Genomic DNA, 20,471 nt, shown 5'->3' with positions numbered 1-20,471 from the left:
AAAAGGGTTTTAAAAACGATATGGTATTTTTTCAAAAATTAGAAACAAACATTTTTAACATTCCCATGATTTATAATTGAAATAGTTTATGCATTAAGTTCAGCTAGAGGTGTGGTGATTTTATAAAATTTATTTACGAAAGTTCCCCTTTAAAAGTTATAAAGCTTAGATTAATCAATATAAAGTTTTAATTGAAGTCATTAACTGAGACGCTAACAGGCACTACTGGCTTAAAATTACAAATTATGCTAAGAATTATAGAGATTATTCGGCTTAAAGTTTAGCACCCTCCTTTACTTCCTTTGAATGTGTAAAAGTATTTGTATTTAAACCTAAATCTAAACAGTTTTTATTAAATATTTGAAAAATGACTGTATTTGATAACTATTTTTGTTATTTACTTTTTTTTCGGTCAACTAAAATAAACATAACAAATTACCAAGAAATAAAAAAATAATAAAAATAAAAACTATAAGTAGTGACTCCCAGCTTTTAAGTAATAAACAAAGAAAGAAAAAAACTACATACAATCGAATTTGTTAAGCTACTTGAGATGGCCTTGTGATTATACACTACTTTTATGTTTACAAAAAAAAAAAAAAAAAAAAAAAATAAATATTTCTTTAAATTTTAAGTAGTTTTAACATCTTTTTTTACACCATACAAATCAGCTTCTCTTCAGTAAATTCACAGCATCACTATTGTTGTCAGCAACATTATCAGCAGTATTATTCATCATTATTACGTTGAGACTGACTGCCGGAATGTATAGTTTTATGTATAGCGATTTTTATTGTTTCACTGTATATGTCCATTCATCTATTTGACAGGTGATTGTGTCACAAGTCACAAATTTTGTGAAACTTGTTAAATTACACATTTCAAACAATTTTAACATTCATTATTATCAAATTGTAAATCATTTTAATAGAAAATATAGTTTCGATTTTATATGATATAAAAGTGTCAAGTTTTTAGTTTATTAGTTAATATAATTTTAAAAATTGATTGAATGTTTTTTTTCTTTAAATATTAAATAATTTATTAGCTGTTGTTTGGGTTTAACTGTTTTAAAATAAAATAACAATTGTTAATTATTGAAACCAGTTTCATTAACATATTGAGAATTTGTTATAAAAATCTGGTATTTTTCAAAATATTTACACTTATTTTTTAATTAATTCATTCAAATGTAAAAAAATTTTTACACCTAAAAATTTGTTTTCATAAAAGTATTAAATTGCGCATCTGGATTGTCTAACTCTTGGCCGTAGATTAATTATTAGATGGGCTATAGACTAGCCTTTTGACTAATCTAAATACATGGACTATGGACTAGTCTTTTGATAACCCAGTCTTTATATCTATATATGAGACTATGAACTAGTCTTTTGATTACCAGTCCATGGATTAGTCTATATAAGAGCCTATGGACTAGTCCTTTGATAAGTCTTGAGATTGATCACTGGTCCATGGATTAGTCTATATACGGCCCTATTGAACAGTCTATATAAGAGCCTACGAAGTGGTCATTTGATATGTCTTTAGATGGACTATTATTTTAGCTAGTCTGCGCATTAGTCAATGGATTATACTTGTGACTAGTTAATTGAGTAGTTCATGGACATGTATATTGTCTAGTCTATTGACTAGACTATTCACTAGCTTATTGTACAGTACAAGTAGGTACAAGTTTATAAAAGGCTATCGACTGGCCTTTTGATCAGTCTAAATACATAGTAGCCTATGGACAAGTCTTTTGATCACAAGTCTATGGATTAGTGTATATACGAGCCTACGGACTAGTCCTTTGATAAGTCTTGAGATTGTTTACTGGTCCATAGATTAGTCTATATACTACCCTATTGAATAGTCTATATAAGAGCCAACGAACTAGCCATTTGTTAAGTCTTTAGATGGACTAGTCTTTGAAATAGTCTGTGGATTAGTCAATGGACTATACTTGTGACTAGTCAATTGAGTAGCCCATGGACATATCTATTAAATAGTCTATGGACTTGTCTATTGTCTAGTCTATTTTCTAGCTTATGACTAGCTTAGGTACTAGTTTATGGACTATCTCAGGTACTATTCAATTGACTAGCCTAGAAACTAGTTATTGACTATTTGTTGACTAGCTTAACGACAGGTCTATTGACTCACCTATTGATTAGTCTATGAAGCAATATTTTGATTTGTCTATTTGTCAATATCTACTGATTTGTTGGCAAGTAGAGTCTATTGACTAAATTCTGGAATAATCTATGCACTAGTCTAATACTGATCTATTTTTCATTGTCAAAATGTGCTGAAGATTTCATCCCCTGATAAGTTATTTACGTTTTTTTCTAATATAAACAAATAAATTCTTTCTTTGCTCTCTCATAACTAAGTTTTTTTAGTTATTATTTGCTTAGTCTAAAGTCTAAAACTATTTACTTTTACTTATTATTTATCTAAATTTTATTTAAAATTTCTACTATTATTTATAAATTTACCTAAAGCAAAAAAAAAATTTTTGCAAACACATTTTCAATTTAATAACAATACCACAAAAAAAATAAAGAAATTAGCAGTTTTACGTCAATTTAAATAAACAACAAATATAAGAAATAAAAAAATATTTCTAGAATCTTTCGAAGCAATTCATTAAGCCAAAAGTTCAAATTAAATCAACAAAAAAAGTTTATTTTTGCAAAAAAAAAAAGAAATGTTCAAAAAATTCTTCTTTTAAACTCAAAACCGTAAAAAATATTTGTTGTTGATAAGTTAAAAAAACAGAAATTTAAATTATAGTTTTGAAACCTTTTTAAAAATAAATATCTTAAATGCATTAGTAAAGCTAAGTTCTAAAGTCCATTATAAGTTAAAGCGGGCTTAGTAACATAAAAGGAAAAAAATATAAAATTTTTATAATAAAAATTAAATATTGAAATAAACCAAACTATGTATTAGCTATTTATAGGAATTTTATGTCTCTAATAAAATTTCCAAGAATAAAATATTAAGAAGACTAAAACTTGTCTACAGAATCTTTTGTTTAAAAATGATTGTGCAGTTTTTTACAGAAAAACAAACTTCATTTCGAAAAGAGGAATTCTTGTTGTCATAAATAATTTTTTTTGTTTGTTTAGAGCTGATAAACATTATTATGAAATATTTTATTATTAATGATTTTGTTTATAATTTTGTTTTATTTGCCATGCTTTTGTGTAACTTATTTTAGTCATTTATTAACAATAACTAATATAGTTTGTTTCACTACCTTTCTCGCTGTATGTATTTAATAACTTAGTGACCCCCTTTTTCTTAAGTTGTTAAATTAGCGTTGATGAATTTGTAAAAAACCAAAATTCACACGCGTTAAAAATGAAGGAAAAACAGCAGAAATAGTAAATAACTTTAAAAAATAAAACAGTCATCTTAGGTAAATGTAAGTGGGTACATACTTACCTACATACATACATATGTAGTTATGTAGTATATAGTAATAATTGTGTTTTATTTTTTTTTTAGTTAATCTGTTGGTATTTTGACAGTACAAATAGTTTTATACAATTTAAAATGTGCAAAAAAAGGTTTAAACAGCTACAAATTTGTTTTAACTTTAACCAACCATAACCGTTTTATTGTATTTGTAATTTGTATAACGTTTTTTTTTCATTGTTTCTGTTAGACAGCTAATATGATTTATTTCAAATATTTGTTAAATTTTATATATTTTTTATTCTTTTTAATGGTTATTTTTTTTAAATTATTAATTCAACTTCTGCTGGTTTATAATTGTTATTAATTGTTAAGTCTGCTAGCTAATTTTTATTTAACACTTTGATGTTTTGTTCTAATGAAATATGTATTTTTTTAAGCGATTACAATTATTTATAAATTAACTTTAAATATCATAAAAATATTTATTTTTATCACTAATAGGCTTAAATTAAAGTTTTTTCTTAATTATTTTGTATTTTTCTAATTATGTTTCAATTTAAAGTTTGTTTCCTAAATCTTTGCATTCATTTCCTGTTTAGTCATGTTTGTTTTCTAAGTCTGCTTCTTAAATCTTTTTCCTTACAATCGTATTGTTTTGAAAATAATGTTTGTGTCTTAAGTTTTTTAATGTTTATGTTTCTCTATTTATTTTATGTTTGTTTCTTAAGTCTTTTTGTATTGCGCCATATTGTACTGTAAGAAAAGTTTGTTTCATAAGTCTTTTGGATAAGCATTTATTTCCTGTTAAATCACGTTTGTTTCTTAAGTCTTTTGATTATTCGAAAGAATAATTACGAGTCTTTCGGACTTGCTTCGTAAGCCTTGAAAATAAATTTAATTTTGTTATAGGAGGGAGGATATTCGATTTAAACCAAATCACATTTCAGGTGACAGATGAAACCTCGGTTCCACTCACGTACAGTATGATAAAAGAACGAATGCTCTCAGTAGTGCATTGTGCGACCACTAATAGATGTGCTATTAATAAATGACGTTTGTTGCGTGTAAATATGCGGTTTTCGGGAACAAGTGATCTAATTTCAATTCCCTATGTTTGTTGAAGAACCCACATATCTATGGATTCCAAATCTTAAATAATTCTTTCAAGTGTGATTTCAAGAAGTTTGCTGTTTAAAATTCGTAAAATTGCTCCATAAATAACGCATATATGAGCAAAAATTTCAAAACAATCGATGGAAATATTGTCAGAAAACTTGTCGTTGTATACAAATACAATGAAAACAACAACAACATATAGATTCATATGTTTTATGTAGAACAAAACGTAATATACATACATATATTAGACTCTAGTTATTGCCAAATTTAACGGTAGTGTCAGAGATGGAAGATTGTATATGATGTAAAATTAAATTTTAAATCTAAGAAACTAAATTTATTTTTATTTTTTTGTTTTTGTAATGAAATACATTTTACTTTTGTTTAAATTCTCTCTACGATGAAGGGTATATAAGATTCGCCAGAGCCGAATATAAAACTCTTACTTATTTTAATTTAGAACCGGCTAGAATTGCATGTTGTAGTTGAAAACAAATATACAAAGTTCAATGAAATTGTTTTTGTATTAAGAAAAACCTACGTCATTTAACCATTCCTAAAGTAAAATAACGATAATCAAAACACCTAGCAATTATATATAGCATATTAGTGGTTAATTTTCAATTAAAGTATTTATCCAGAAATTTCTTATGTAATATTAATTTTTTATTTTTTATAAATATTTATTAATTATATAAATCTTAAGCAATTATCAAATTACTGTGGGATTTTTTTTTTATTAATTCATATAATTGCTATTCTACTGTTAGTTGTAGCAAAAAAACAATAATAATTGTTCTAGAATTTATAATAATTTTTATACGTATTTAATGCTTGAAATGCCGGCAGTAAATAGCTGTTACTAAATATTATCAATTAATTTAATATACAACTTTTTTGCTTTGCACTATAATAAACAATTGTTAAGGAATGCATAAGAAAAACAATAACAAAACTAGTAATACTAGTATGTATGTATGTAAGTTATAATAACTATATAAAAAAATATAACAATAAAAGTATTATTAAAAAATAAACTAAAGGAAAATATTCAGTACAAATTATGTAAAATTAAATCTAGATTTTTCAAAAGACCACATTTTGCCTTTTATAATATTTAATTTAAAATAAATTTAAATTATATTAAAACATTAAAAGAACATAAATTTGAAATCAAATTAAATTTTTTTAAAAATTTCGTGTTTTGTCTTTAATGACATTTAATTGAAAATATGTTTAATTACAAATCTTAAGTACAAGTATTAAATATTTCCGTTAGGAGAGAGAAACTTTACATTTTGTGAAATACCTAACGGAAATGAAGAAAAAACTAAATTTTTAAATTTCTTGACAAAAATTTCTTTTTATTAAAAAAAGAAAACAAATAATTTATGGACCTGTCAGTACATTTCTTAAAATAAATTTACGGGTTTATATTCCTACAAACACATGTTGAGAGTGTGTTTTATTTGTTTTATTTAAACACCAACAATAAACCACAAAAATTAAATAATTTTTTTTATTTGGTTTTCAAAAACAACTTTCAAACCTAAAAGTAAATCTCTAAAAGTTACGTTATATAAACATTACACACATACATCTTAAAAAAGTGACAATAATCACCAAAAAACCTAGATACACGCAGGTTTTTAAAAGAATTTAAAAAGTTTTCATTTACTACAGAAAAAAGATGCTGTAATTTAATAATATGAAAAAGTGAAATTATTTCATGATTTCTTTCATCATACATACTAGCAGCTTAGTTAAATTACAGTAATTACCTTGAAATTAGTTTTGTATCTGTTTTTAAATTAACAGCGTTTTTTCATTACAAAATCAAGCAAAGAACCATAACATTAACTTTACAACGACTTGCATATATCAAATTAATCAATCTAAGTTATAAGTAATAATAATTTCAACAAAGATTTTAATTCAATATATTACTTCAGCTTTATAAATTTTTGTTTATAATTTTGTATGTTATTGTAGCTAAAATGTTAAGCACAATTTGCTATAGTTGTTTTGTAAACAACAACAACAAAAACAAAATATTCTATTACAAATCAGTTTTCAAAAACTAAATTTATTAGCAGAATTTAAAATGCTTTGCTTACTCCATTTAAATTGCTCTGTTTATAAATTAAATTTGTTTAAATTATTTGTATATATACAATCTAAGAAGTCGCTGAACTTAGTTCAAAAATATAAATAAACAATGCGATGTTTTTGGTTTAGTTATACGAAACAAATTAATAAAATGTTTTATTCATTTGCTTAAGAAAGAAAGTATTTTATTTGTTTTTATTTCCAAATGTTTTTGCAATTATTTTAAGTCAAAAATACCATTTCAACAAAATATTAAGAAAACAAATCTAGTATATATAATATATTTAAAATTTCACATAAAATTTCTTTCCAATTACTAAGACAGAGTATTCATTCCTATTTAAAATTACGAAATTAAAAAAAAATTCTTTTATTTAGCAAAAAACATATTAATCATACGCAGTGTTAAACGTTTTAAAATTATTTTTTTATTTTCTTCACACCCCCTCACAAATATGTCTACAACAAAAAAAAAAAAAAAAAAAAAACACTCAATTAAATACCGTTAAGAAATTGTAAACAAAACAATAGCCCGAGTATTGGTTAGTGTTGAATGTTCTCTTTTATGTATGTTTCTAAAATATAAGAGATTTTAACTGTTATACTTAGTTAGTCTTGCGGTTTATTTGTCTGTAACTGGCAGGGAAACATTTTAAATGGCAAATACTTATTTCTAATAAAAAGAGTACTTTTTTGGAATAAATGTACTTAATAGACTACTCTATTGACTAAATGCATTTAAAATACTACTCTATGTAATAATTTATTGACAAGATTTTTAATACATATACTTATAGACAATGAACAAATGGAGTAGTTTAAGACTGGTCTATAAAATATCAATAGATATTTTATTATATATTTAAGATTATATATCGATGATTTAGTTTATTGACAAAACTGTAGGTTAGTCTATGATTTAGTTTTTGGTCTTGTCTATGGTCTAATTTGTTGACTATTCTATTGATTAGTTCAGGGACAAGTCTATATAGACTTGTTTATTGAACGGACTTGTTTGATTGATTAGTTTATTAATAAGTCTGTGGATTAGTCTATGGAGTTGTATGTGGACTAGTTAATCTATGGTAAAGTGAACTAGTTTATGAACTTTTCTATATATATAGTCCATTGATTATTTAACTAACGAGTCTATTGCCTAGTTTAATGATTAGTATACTCACTAGTCTCTTGACTGGTCTATGACTGGTCTATTGACTATTTAGTCTACTGGCTAGTCTGTGAACTAATCTAACCTTGGTGAGATATCTGCATCTAAGCTTAATGATATCCTGAGATTTCTCACTACTTCAGGCTGGATCTAATACTATACAATACTACATCTGACGAGTGGAGTGGTCCGGTCAAAACGGAGTCTCTTTGAATCTACTTGACTGTTTGCTCGCAGTGCACTACCACGTTATCTAACCAATCTATGGACTAATCCATTGACTAGAATAGTCTTTGGACAAGTCTATAGATTAATCTATTAACTCTTCTCTCGATTATCTATTGATTAGTGTGTTTTGTTCACGGGTATTTTTTCTGTTATTACAATATTATAATTTGGTATTCAATGTCAACAATTTTGTTTACTTATTAGACTTTGGCAACTCTTGTGTGACGTCATTGTATTTTGTTTTGATTTTGCAACTATAATTCTCACAAACACATTTAGAAACTATTAAATAAGGTAAATTACATAAAAACAGGAAATTATAAAGAATAAAACAAAATTCTTATACTCTGTTCTATACACACAGTGTATTCAATTAATGAATACTTTAAACAATTTAAAGAAAATTTCTAATAACGAAAACATTTAAATAAATTAACTAAATTCCAAAAAAAGTACACAGATTATGCTACATGTTTACAGAACAAAAGACGTATTACGCAGTCATGAGTTGTTCTAAGTAATTTTAGCTTAAAGTTCAAAGGTGTCAATTCCACTTTGCAGGAACAAACTTATTTACTTAAATGTATATTCGATTTACGTATTTTACTCTTAGAGTACAAAAGTTCTAAGTCCAACTTTTACGACGACTAATTTTCTGCTTAGAAATTTATTTATTATTAATAAACAATACATTCCTTTAAACTTTAATAAATTAAATCTTAATTTAATTCATTGTTTTTAGTCTTTGTTATAACAAATTAATAATTATGAAACAAGTGGTTTTTTTCAATATTATTTATTTTCTTATTTAAACAAAATATTCCATTACAGTTATGGAAATTTCTCAATGAAAGCATTGACATCAAATTATAAACAACTACAATTGTAAATATATTATTAATAATTTTATGAAATAAAAATATTTAATTTATGGAATTTTTTTCAATAAATCCATCAATAAAACAAAACAAATATTATGATGCTAATAAATTACAGATTATGAAGCAAAAACAAATTGTAAACAAATATTTTATAACAAAATGTAAACAAATATTTTGTAGCACATTTTTTTATGACAGAATAAGTGAGTTGATATGTAAGTTGCAGTTTTGATTTGAACGTTTTTTATATCCTGTAAAGAAAATTTTAGAAAAAAGTTGAATAAATTTTGAAGTTTGTATTTCACACAGAAATATTATCATCAAATTGAATAAATTGTATGCCAATCCATTGAAACAAGCTATTAAACTATTAACTTGGCTTAAAATGTGACTTGATATTCCCAGAAAATGTTTAAAATGTTTAAACTAAGACTCATCTTCAATTATTTACTTAACATCTTTGTTAGTCATTATAAGATTATATAAAAATATAAACTTACATATAAACTATTTACTTATGCATATTTTTTCATTTAATTTTTATAATTACAGAATTTTGCCACAGCAATTTATGATGGCTGGCGAGATCTTATGGACAATAAATCAGATCCCAGAACGAGAGATTTTCCACTTATGAGTTCGCCCTTTCCCACAATTGCCATCAGTTTAACATATGCCTACTTTGTAAAGGTAAAATAAAAAACAAATAATTAATGACACAAACACTATAATTAAAAAAAAAGTAACAAAAATAAACAAATTTATTTACTTGTAAATAAGAATCATTCGCCTTTAACTTAATATTGTGCAGTATGTTAATTACTACTCGTGGAGTTAAATGATCTTGTAATACTAGTCTTTTGTTTTGTAAAAAAGGAATCCCCTTTAAATGCATCATTAACTTTAGAGATATTGAATGATACTAGAAAAATAATCATTATTAACTATAGTTCAAGCTTAAAGATTTAGTTTTGTTCTTAAGAAGCTCATATACACTCACTCACACATACATAATACTTAGTTAAAAGTTCTATACTAGCCTTGATCGTTTCCATTTCATTGCTTATTATTTTCTAGTTTGTTTTTGTTTTTTATACGATTCTTTTATTTTGTGGTCAATTACAATAAAGCTAATAAAAAATTCCTTTCAACTTGTTAAAAATCTTAAGTTGGTTGTTTATTTTGCCCAGATTCCTTTCTAGATGATTCCTTTCTTTGTTTTAAAAGCCAAAACTTGTTTACAAATCACAATTTATTCTAGCTGTAGAATTTTATTATACAGCTAATAATAAAGGTCTTTGGGTTCTTCTTGTAATCGACAGAAATCAGGAAACAAGTTTAGTAGAGAATTTAATTTTCAGGGTCACCTGATGACAGAAGACATTAAGAAATTCTGGGAATTTATAAAATCTGAAGAGGTTATAGTGTTTTACAAGAAACTTAATTTTGCACTATTATTTAGTTAGTTTAAAATGCCATATTTTATATACAACAAATGTCATATTTATTGATCATAATAAATAGCTTTTGATAAGATTCTTAATGGATTTAGTTTTTAATTCAGTTTTAATATATTAAAGCAGATATGGGGAATAACTAAAACATTATATGAGTTATAATATTTTAGTAACTAAACTTTTGTAAATTATAGAAAATAATAAGATTTACATTATAAATATGTAAATCTTATTATTTTTTGTATGTATATAATGAGAAGCTAATTAGGTGTATACTGTTGAGGAAGATTAGTTAGTTAGTTAGTTAGATAGTTAGATAGTTAGATAGTTAGTTAGTTAGTTAGTTAGTTAGTTAGTAGTTAGTTAGTTAGTTGGTTAGTTAGTTAGTTAGTTAGTTAGTTAGTTAGTTAGTTAGTTAGTTAGTTTGTTAGTTAGTAGTAGTTAGTTAGTTAGTTAGTTAGTTAGTTAGTTAGTTAGTTAGTTAGTTAGTTAGTAGTTAGTTAGTTAGTTAGTTAGTAGTTAGTTAGTAGTTAGTTAGTTAGTTAGTTAGTTAGTTAGGTTAGTTAGTTAGTTAGTTAGTTAGTTAGTTAGTTAGTTAGTTAGTTAGTTTAGTTAGTAGTTAGTTAGTTAGTTAGTTAGTTAGTTAGTTAGTTAGTTGTTAGTTAGTTAGTTAGTTAGTTAGTTAGTTAGTTAGTTAGTTAGTTAGTTAGTTAGTTAGTTAGTTAGTTAGTTAGTTAGTAGTTAGTTAGTTAGTTAGTTAGTAGTAGTTAGTTAGTTAGTTAGTTAGTTAGTTAGTAGTAGTTAGTTAGTTAGTTAGTTAGTAGTTAGTTAGTTAGTTAGTTAGTTAGTAGTTGTTAGTTAGTAGTTAGTTAGTTAGTTAGTTAGTTAGTTAGTTAGTTAGTTAGTAGTTAGTTAGTATTAGTTAGTTAGTTTGTTGTTTTTTTGTTGTAGTTGTTAGTTTGTAGTTAGTTAGTTAGTTAGTTAGTTAGTTAGTTAGTTAGTTAGTTAGTTAGTTAGTTAGTTAGTTAGTTAGTTAGTTAAGTTAGTTAGTTAGTAGTTAGTTAGTAGTTAGTTAGTTAGTTAGTTAGTTAGTTAGTTAGTAGTTAGTTAGTTAGTTAGTTAGTTAGTAGTTAGTAGTTAGTTAGTTAGTTAGTTAGTTAGTTAGTTAGTTAGTTAGTTAGTTAGTAGTAGTTAGTTAGTTAGTTAGTTAGTAGTTAGTTAGTTAGTTAGTTAGTTAGTAGTTAGTTAGTTAGTTAGTAGTAGTTAGAGTTAGTTAGTTAGTTAGTTAGTTAGTTAGTTAGTTAGTTTAGTTAGTTAGTTAGTTAGTTAGTTAGTTAGTTAGTTAGTTAGTTAGTTAGTGAGTTAGTTAGTTAGTTAGTTAGTTAGTTAGTTAGTTAGTTAGTTAGTTAGTTAGTTAGTTAGTTAGTTAGTTAGTTAGTTAGTTAGTTAGTTAGTTAGTTAGTTAGTTAGTTAGTTAGTTAGTTAGTTAGTTAGTTAGTTAGTTAGTTAGTTAGTTAGTTAGTTAGTTAGTTAGTTAGTAGTTAGTTAGTTAGTAGTTAGTTAGTTAGTTAGTTAGTTAGTTAGTTAGTTAGTTAGTTAGTTAGTTAGTTAGTTAGTTAGTAGTTAGTTAGTTAGTTAGTTAGTTAGTTAGTTAGTTAGTTAGTTAGTTAGTTAGTTAGTTAGTTAGTTAGTTAGTTAGTTAGTTAGTTAGTTAGTTAGTTAGTTAGTTAGTTAGTTAGTAGTTAGTTAGTTAGTTAGTTAGTTAGTTAGTTAGTTAGTTAGTTAGTTAGTTAGTTAGTTAGTTAGTTAGTTAGTTAGTTAGTTAGTTAGTTAGTTAGTTAGTTAGTTAGTTAGTTAGTTAGTTAGTTAGTTAGTTAGTTAGTTAGTAGTTAGTTAGTTAGTTAGTAGTTAGTTAGTTAGTTAGTTAGTTAGTTAGTTAGTTAGTTAGTTAGTTAGTTAGTTAGTTAGTTAGTTAGTTAGTTAGTTAGTTAGTTAGTTAGTTAGTTAGTTAGTTAGTTAGTTAGTTAGTTAGTTAGTTAGTTAGTTAGTTAGTTAGTTAGTTAGTTAGTTAGTTAGTTAGTTAGTTAGTTAGTTAGTTAGTTAGTTAGTAGTTAGTTAGTTAGTTAGTTAGTTAGTTAGTTAGTTAGTTAGTTAGTTAGTTAGTTAGTTAGTTAGTTAGTTAGTTAGTTAGTTAGTAGTTAGTTAGTTAGTTAGTTAGTTAGTTAGTTAGTTAGTTAGTTAGTTAGTTAGTTAGTTAGTTAGTTAGTTAGTTAGTTAGTTAGTTAGTTAGTTAGTTAGTTAGTTAGTTAGTTAGTTAGTTAGTTAGTTAGTTAGTTAGTTAGTTAGTTAGTAGTTAGTTAGTTAGTTAGTTAGTAGTTAGTTAGTTAGTTAGTTAGTTAGTTAGTTAGTTAGTTAGTTAGTTAGTTAGTTAGTTAGTTAGTTAGTTAGTTAGTTAGTTAGTTAGTTAGTTAGTTAGTTAGTTAGTTAGTTAGTTAGTTAGTTAGTTAGTTAGTTAGTTAGTTAGTTAGTTAGTTAGTTAGTTAGTTAGTAGTTAGTTAGTTAGTTAGTTAGTTAGTTAGTTAGTTAGTTAGTTAGTTAGTTAGTTAGTTAGTTAGTTAGTTAGTTAGTTAGTTAGTTAGTTAGTTAGTTAGTTAGTTAGTTAGTTAGTTAGTTAGTTAGTTAGTAGTTAGTTAGTTAGTTAGTTAGTTAGTTAGTTAGTTAGTTAGTTAGTTAGTTAGTTAGTTAGTTAGTTAGTTAGTTAGTTAGTTAGTTAGTTAGTTAGTTAGTTAGTTAGTTAGTTAGTTAGTTAGTTAGTTAGTTAGTTAGTTAGTTAGTTAGTTAGTTAGTTAGTTAGTTAGTTAGTTAGTTAGTTAGTTAGTTAGTTAGTTAGTTAGTTAGTTAGTTAGTTAGTTAGTTAGTTAGTTAGTTAGTTAGTTAGTTAGTTAGTTAGTTAGTTAGTTAGTTAGTTAGTTAGTTAGTTAGTTAGTTAGTTAGTTAGTTAGTTAGTTAGTTAGTTAGTTAGTTAGTAGTTAGTTAGTTAGTTAGTTAGTTAGTTAGTTAGTTAGTTAGTTAGTAGTTAGTTAGTTAGTTAGTTAGTTAGTTAGTTAGTTAGTTAGTTAGTTAGTTAGTTAGTTAGTTAGTTAGTAGTTAGTTAGTTAGTTAGTTAGTTAGTAGTTAGTAGTTAGTTAGTTAGTTAGTTAGTTAGTTAGTTAGTTAGTTAGTTAGTTAGTAGTTAGTTAGTTAGTTAGTTAGTTAGTTAGTTAGTTAGTTAGTTAGTTAGTTAGTTAGTTAGTTAGTTAGTTAGTTAGTTAGTTAGTTAGTTAGTTAGTTAGTTTAATGAATAACCATCAATAATGAATAACCATCAATAATGAATAACCATCAATAAAATGTAATAATTGGAATCATGTCAAGATCATGTTAATGAAATTTCTTAAAAAATAACCCAAGATATTTTTGTATTTTAATCATCACGAAATTTAATTACAATGATTCACTAAACAAAATCTTAAAACAGGAACTATAAATTTGTTTAAGCAAAAGATTCACACGTAAAACAAAGTAATATTTTAATTATAGGGCGGGTGTTAAGAAAACTAAATAAATATTTGGTTCAATGTTATAAAATGAGGCAATATCTTTAAAAAATATACCCATATATTAAATATTAAAATTATAATTACTAATAATTTCTTTATACATTTTTAGGTACTTGGTCCCAAATTAATGGAAAACAGAAAACCTTTCGAATTACGCAAAGTTTTAATTGTTTACAATTTTGCACAAGTTCTATTTAGTGCCTGGTTATTTTATGAGGTAAATTACACATTTATATTCAAAATAAATTCATTATCAAATTAATTTATAACATTTTTAATATTTGTTTTTCAGTCCTGTATTGGTGGCTGGTTAAATGGTTATAATTTAAGATGCGAACCTGTAGATTATTCATATTCCCCCAAAGCCTTAAGAGTAAGTATTTTCTTGTCTGACATGATAAATTTATTGTAGAAATTAAACTTGTTTTGTTTTCTTGGTAGTATTTTTATTTTGATTGAAGATTTTTAATTTACATTTTATGCTAATTTCTTAAATAGTATATTTTTAACAATTTACAAAAATACTATATTTAATATACATATTTAGTTGTGTGAATAATATAAGAGACATACCGTCTGTTTTAACTGGCTGCGTAAATTTTTGGTTATTAGCTTAAGGCTAAAACAATATGGCCGTTTGTTATAAACTTTAATTAAAAGTTTATGACAAATGCTCATACCAGTCTAACTCGTGTTTATAGCCGACAGGTTTTATAAAAAGCATATCACGTGTCATTTATTAGACTTAAGTTGCCCCTATTTCTCTATGAACTTAATTTGTTAAGGTTTTCGGTTTCTTCTAGAACTCCTCATAACTTTCAAGTTTCCAAAGATTTCTTTCAAAATTTGATCCGCTATTTGGCACTTTATTTTTATTTAGATAACTTTTTGTTTAAAAATTAACATATTCGCCAAAGAAATTTTTGCAAACAAAAAAACAATGAATAGACATAAAGAAATTATTATGCATAAATTATGGATGCTTATTTGTTAGTCTATGATTTTAGAAATGTTCGAGAATTTCATGAATATTGATTTATGAAATCTTAGGTTTACTTAATCATTTAGTTTATAGTTTTGTGAATTTTTTTTAAATTTATATTTCTTTTACTTTCTAAAGAATTTATACAAAAACAAGAAGAAAAAAACATGTGTAATATTTAAAAAGTTGTCAAATCGAATCAAATATATTCAAACTACTTTCCTTTTTGAAATGTAAAATATAACGGTGTTTGTATTTTTACCATAATTAAATTTGTTGGGTTCAAAGTATGGAAAATGACTTGCAGATTTAGGGTTTGAAGAAGCATATGTAAAGGGCCAGAAAGATTTATTTTTATTACTTGGTAAAGTGACAACTATATTCAAGAAACTAGTTCGCAGATTTGTAAGTAAACTAGTCAGGTCAATGGACTAGTTCATAGATCAGTCCATAATCTAGTCTATCGAGTTCAAACGTTGTTTTAATAAATTTTGATGATCGGAAAAAAATACCGAACATATTTAGTACTTTTGGTAGCTTCTTTGTTTTTTAGTTCATACTTGTCATATAGCATATTTGTCATTCTCTATTGATCAATGACTGTTTTAAACTCAACTGTTAGCTTGAAACTGAAATGAAAATATAAATCATGTAAAAGAAGCGTTAGACCATAGAGAGAGTTAGAGCAGAGAGAGATTTTATTACAAATGTGTGAAGTTAGAGAAGAGAACTTTTTGCCTAACTCTACTTTTAATTTATATTAGAGTGAAAACAAAATAGTTTGTTAAAATTAATATATTTAACACCAATGTTGTAAATAAAAATACACAATTTCGTCAAAGTCCAAAAAGTTTAAGACTTTAAAAACCTGCAAATTCTTTAACCAAAACAATTTCAATCTATATAATTTACAGAAGAAAGTCCACGCGTAATTTTAACTGCTTCAATTAAATAAGTATTCAATTCTACAAAAATTAAATCTTAACAAAGCTCAAAAATACACCTGCAAATGTATTCCCAAACAAGTTCAAAAAGTTCATACAAAATTACAATAATAGTATTTCCACTTGCAGTACAATTTATACGTAATTGTAATCGCCCCAATTAAACACTTTATTTTCATGCCCATAACTAATAAAAGTCCAATTCTGAAAAATACTTAAGAATTCAAACACCTGCAAATTCTTTCACCAAACAATTAAAAAAATTTCTTCTAATTTACAGCAGAAAGTCAACACGTAATTTTAATTGCTTCAATTAAATAAGTAATCAATTCTGAAAAAAATTAAAACTTAACAATGTGCAAAACTACACGTGCAAATTTGTTCCTAAACAAGTTCAAAAAGTTCATACAAAATTACAATAGTATTTCGACTTGCAAAATCGCCCCAATTAAACACTTTAATTTGATATCATTCCTATAACTAATAAAAGTCCAATTCTGACAAAATGCTAAGTATAATAGTATTTCCACTTGCAGTACAATTTATACGTAATTGTAATCGCCCCAATTAAACACTTTAATTTCATGCCCATAACTAATAAAAGTCCAATTCTGAAAAATACTTAAGAATTCAAACACCCGCAAATTCTTTCCCCAAACAACATCAATAAGTTCATACAAATTACCTTAGAAATTTTAATTGTAATAAAAATTATAACTAATTGTAATTGCTTCAAATAAATTGTTTAATTGTTACATTATGCCTATTTACAACCAATAATTTATCTTTTTAATTAATATTAATTTAATTAACAACTTTCGTTGGAAAACAATAAGCAAACATATGTGTTAATATGTGTTAAATAATAGAAAATACGTTATTTTCCCTTAAAATAAACTATTGTTTTTAAAAATCATCAGGATTTAAACAAAAATTAGAAACAGAAAAAAACAATAACAATATTTGATTATAGAATGTTTGCTTTTGTTATTATAATTTACAAGATTTTATATTATTTGTTTAATTTTTTTATTATTATTTCGCAAGTTTTATAAATTGTAAAAATTCTATTTCAAAAGATCGTAATAGTTTATATTACATCATGATCATTATAAGGAAGAGACAACAACATTGTTGCAAAGTAATCGTAGTTTTCTAAAAGTATTAAATGATTAAAAAACCAAATAAAATATTTTTAATATTTACAAAAAATCCCCAGTTTATTGCATAAGTATTTGAGATAAGAGTGAAATTTCAAAACCCATATCTTTTATCACATTTTCTGAACATATCTCGAACACAATGATCTTTTCTTAGGTTTCCAAAATATCTTTCTTCTTTTTAACGAACATATAAAGCAAATACATATGCAAAATATATATTATACATATCATGATCAGGGACCGATTTTGCTGGCTTCAAATAGAAAAGTTTCCGAAAGTACATATATCTGATATAATGATATAGGGTATAAATCCCGGAGATACGAACAAGTTCGCAAATTTAAATTTACATACGAAAAGACACAGTCTCGAAGGAGCATGACAATGTTATTAAATTTGAACTATTTCTATTAAATTGTTTCTAATTTTAAAAAATATCTTGTTATTTAGCAATTGTTTTAATTCAAATAAAAGGTGTGTTAGAAACTAATTAATTTGTTATTAATTTGTTTGGTTTGGTAACAATTTATGCAACAACGTCGTAACAAATTATTTAATTTAAACAAATATCCGCATTTTTTTTAAATAAATAATTTCTTAAATCTACGTAGTATTTTATTTAAAATTTCACTTTGGAATTTGTTCTCTATTTGAACTTTTTAAACATAAGCGGGTTCCAATAACTGATTACACAATAAATTCTAGAAAAAAAAAAACTGTGATAAAAAACATAAATTCTAAGCAAATGTATTTTGATTACTATTAGTATTTACTCTAAACAAATATTTAAAATTTCAAATAAATATTAATAATAAGCAAATGATAAAAACAAATACAAACAACTTACGTAGTATTTATTCTTTTATAAAAAAAAATAATTCATCAAGAGTTCAGTAGATCATTGTGATAAATTTAACACTAAAATAATAAAAATCAACAATTAACACTGTTTGATTATTTAATAAAACACTAGCAATTACTATTTTGCATAATCACATTATTACATGATGACAATTATTTACTTTATTAACAATCATTAATTTGTTTATTTATTTATTTGTTTTTATTTCTAGACGGCGCGTGGTTGTTGGTGGTATTTCTTCTCAAAATTCACCGAATTCTTTGATACGTTCTTCTTTGTGATGCGCAAACGTTACGATCAAGTTTCTACTTTGCATGTGATACATCATGGTATTATGCCCGTGTCCGTTTGGTGGGGTGTTAAATTCACTCCCGGTGGCCATTCGACCTTCTTCGGTTTCCTCAACACTTTTGTGCACATTATCATGTACACTTACTATATGTTGGCTGCCATGGGTCCTAAGGTTCAAAAGTATTTGTGGTGGAAGAAGTACTTGACTGTCTTGCAAATGATTCAATTTGTTTTGGTGATGGTCCACTCCTTCCAATTGTTCTTCAAAAATGACTGCAATTATCCCATTGGTTTTGCTTACTTCATTGGAGCTCATGCTGTTATGTTCTACTTCTTGTTCTCCGATTTCTATAAACAAGCTTATTTGAAAAGAGAAAAGGTGAGTTAAAACAAACTGAAATTTATATTTTGTATAAATTAAATAACAATTTACTCTTTCCATTAGGACAAAGCTGCCTTGAAAGCTGCCAACTCCCAGAGCAATGGTGCCATTAAATCTCATCCGAATGGCTCTGCTTTCAGTAAAGAAGTCAATGGTAATACCAAATTTGCCGATTCCATGTCTAAACTAGACGATGCCTCTCTAACATCACCAACTGCCAAAACGACGAGACAAAGAGTATTTGCTGCTGGCAATAATTAATTAATTAAATGTTTAATTAATAACAATTCAATTCAATGAATTTTTATTTGTTCGTATTAATTAATTAGGGCGTGCCGGTTGCGTGCGTATATAAATAATGATATGTATGTGTTTTATATAATTAATTTATTAATTTTTTAATAAACATAATTTGTATTTAGTTTTAAAAATATTATCTATTAATTGTAAGTTTATTTTATTATAATTATGTAATAATAATTAAATTACAATTAGCAAACAAAGGTATCAAAACAGAAAAAAGAACTCTAATACCAAAACCTCTACAACCAAACCGAAACAGCCGCACAGAAAGAAGTTCCGCCTCAAAGGCAAAAATCATATAATAATTAAGCAAAAATAGTTAGCAATGTGAACACTTATAAACTTTATTAAACAATTTAAAGCCAAATAGTAAAATTTTGATAGCTTTTTCTTAAGCGAATTTATCTCCTTGGTAATAAAAAGTAGCAATATTTACTATTTGTTAACCTATGTATATAGTAAGCCCATAACTTTGTTGCTTAAATCCAAAAATACCTCTTTGCAAATATTGAAATCACTGTAATATTTAATTTTAATGGTTTTGTGTCTTAATGTGGAATATTCCATCAAACTATGTGCTGTTTGTTTGTTTGTTCTTTGTATTGGGTTTTTATTATTAAAATCAGTTTTGCAATAATACAATTTTTTACGGTTTTACAAAAATATATATTTTTTCTAATTTAAGTTAAACTGTGTGGCAAGCAAAATAGAGAAAAAAAAAACACAAAATAAACATTTTATGCTTAAACCTTTTTTTTATGAAAACAAAAATAATTTACCAATAACTATAAATTAAGCCTTAGTTAATACTTAATAATAATTTAAACAAATCAAGATGAATTAAAATTAAAAAAGAACATATCCAAACTTAAAATAGGTGTGATATTCTGAAATTTTAATATTAAAAAACATAAATCTCAGAAAATTCTCCTATAATTTACAAAACAAAAGAATTGAAACAAGAACAACTTTATTATATACTCGTTCGCTTTATTTACTCAAAAAAATTTTTTTGTTAATTTCTTTTGTATTTTTTTAATCTATTTAAATATATTTTTTCTGGGAGTAGTAGTAATTTTTCTTGAAAACTATTTTTGTAAAATTATTAAGAAAAACACGCAAAAAATATTTAAGAAATGTTTGTAAATTTTAATTATTGGATGTTTGTGTTAGAAGGAGTTGATGTGAATAAAGAATTTTTTTGTAAAAACAAAAATATTATTACCAAACAAATTTAATCTTTAGAAATGGCGGTAAGTAAGCCAATTTTCAAACATTTCAAAAGTTAAAATAACCTTTTCAATTTGATTTGAAATTGTTGCGAGTAGAAGTCGAAGTCCTATACATGAACACCTGTTGGCCTTATTTCACGGTGGTACTTTTACAATCACAAGGTGAGCTGATTAGACGACTCACCACCGTCCCTTTGTGCATCTTACACGCAGGTAACACTTTCCACAAGTTCTCTAATCTCTGACCCCTTTGCTTAACTGTCCAAATGAAAAAACATCACTTTCGTTTACAACAACGCAGATGGGATGGCCACTGTTGAGT

At 25.3% G+C, this 20,471-nt stretch overlaps 1 protein-coding gene across 1 annotated transcript in view; it reads left to right on the top strand.

The window, feature by feature from the left end:
* Nucleotides 1-20,133, top strand: part of LOC119601181 (elongation of very long chain fatty acids protein) — a 39,328-nt gene extending 19,195 nt beyond the window's left edge. The window contains exons 2-6 of the mRNA XM_037951939.1: nucleotides 9,487-9,624; nucleotides 14,100-14,207; nucleotides 14,283-14,363; nucleotides 18,153-18,611; nucleotides 18,678-20,133. Coding sequence (XP_037807867.1) covers nucleotides 9,487-9,624; nucleotides 14,100-14,207; nucleotides 14,283-14,363; nucleotides 18,153-18,611; nucleotides 18,678-18,875 — 984 coding nt within the window. The 3' untranslated portion in view covers nucleotides 18,876-20,133. The remainder of the gene's footprint in view (nucleotides 1-9,486; nucleotides 9,625-14,099; nucleotides 14,208-14,282; nucleotides 14,364-18,152; nucleotides 18,612-18,677) is intronic.
* Nucleotides 20,134-20,471: the final 338 nt, after the last annotated feature.

This window comes from Lucilia sericata, unplaced genomic scaffold, assembly GCF_015586225.1.
Source record: "Lucilia sericata isolate MDLA Ls3-8-SP2 unplaced genomic scaffold, ASM1558622v1 Contig000147F_arrow, whole genome shotgun sequence".
Taxonomy (NCBI): Eukaryota; Metazoa; Arthropoda; class Insecta; order Diptera; family Calliphoridae; genus Lucilia; species Lucilia sericata.
Note: the sequence above shows the minus strand (reverse complement) of the source record. Positions and strands in the feature narration are given on the sequence as shown.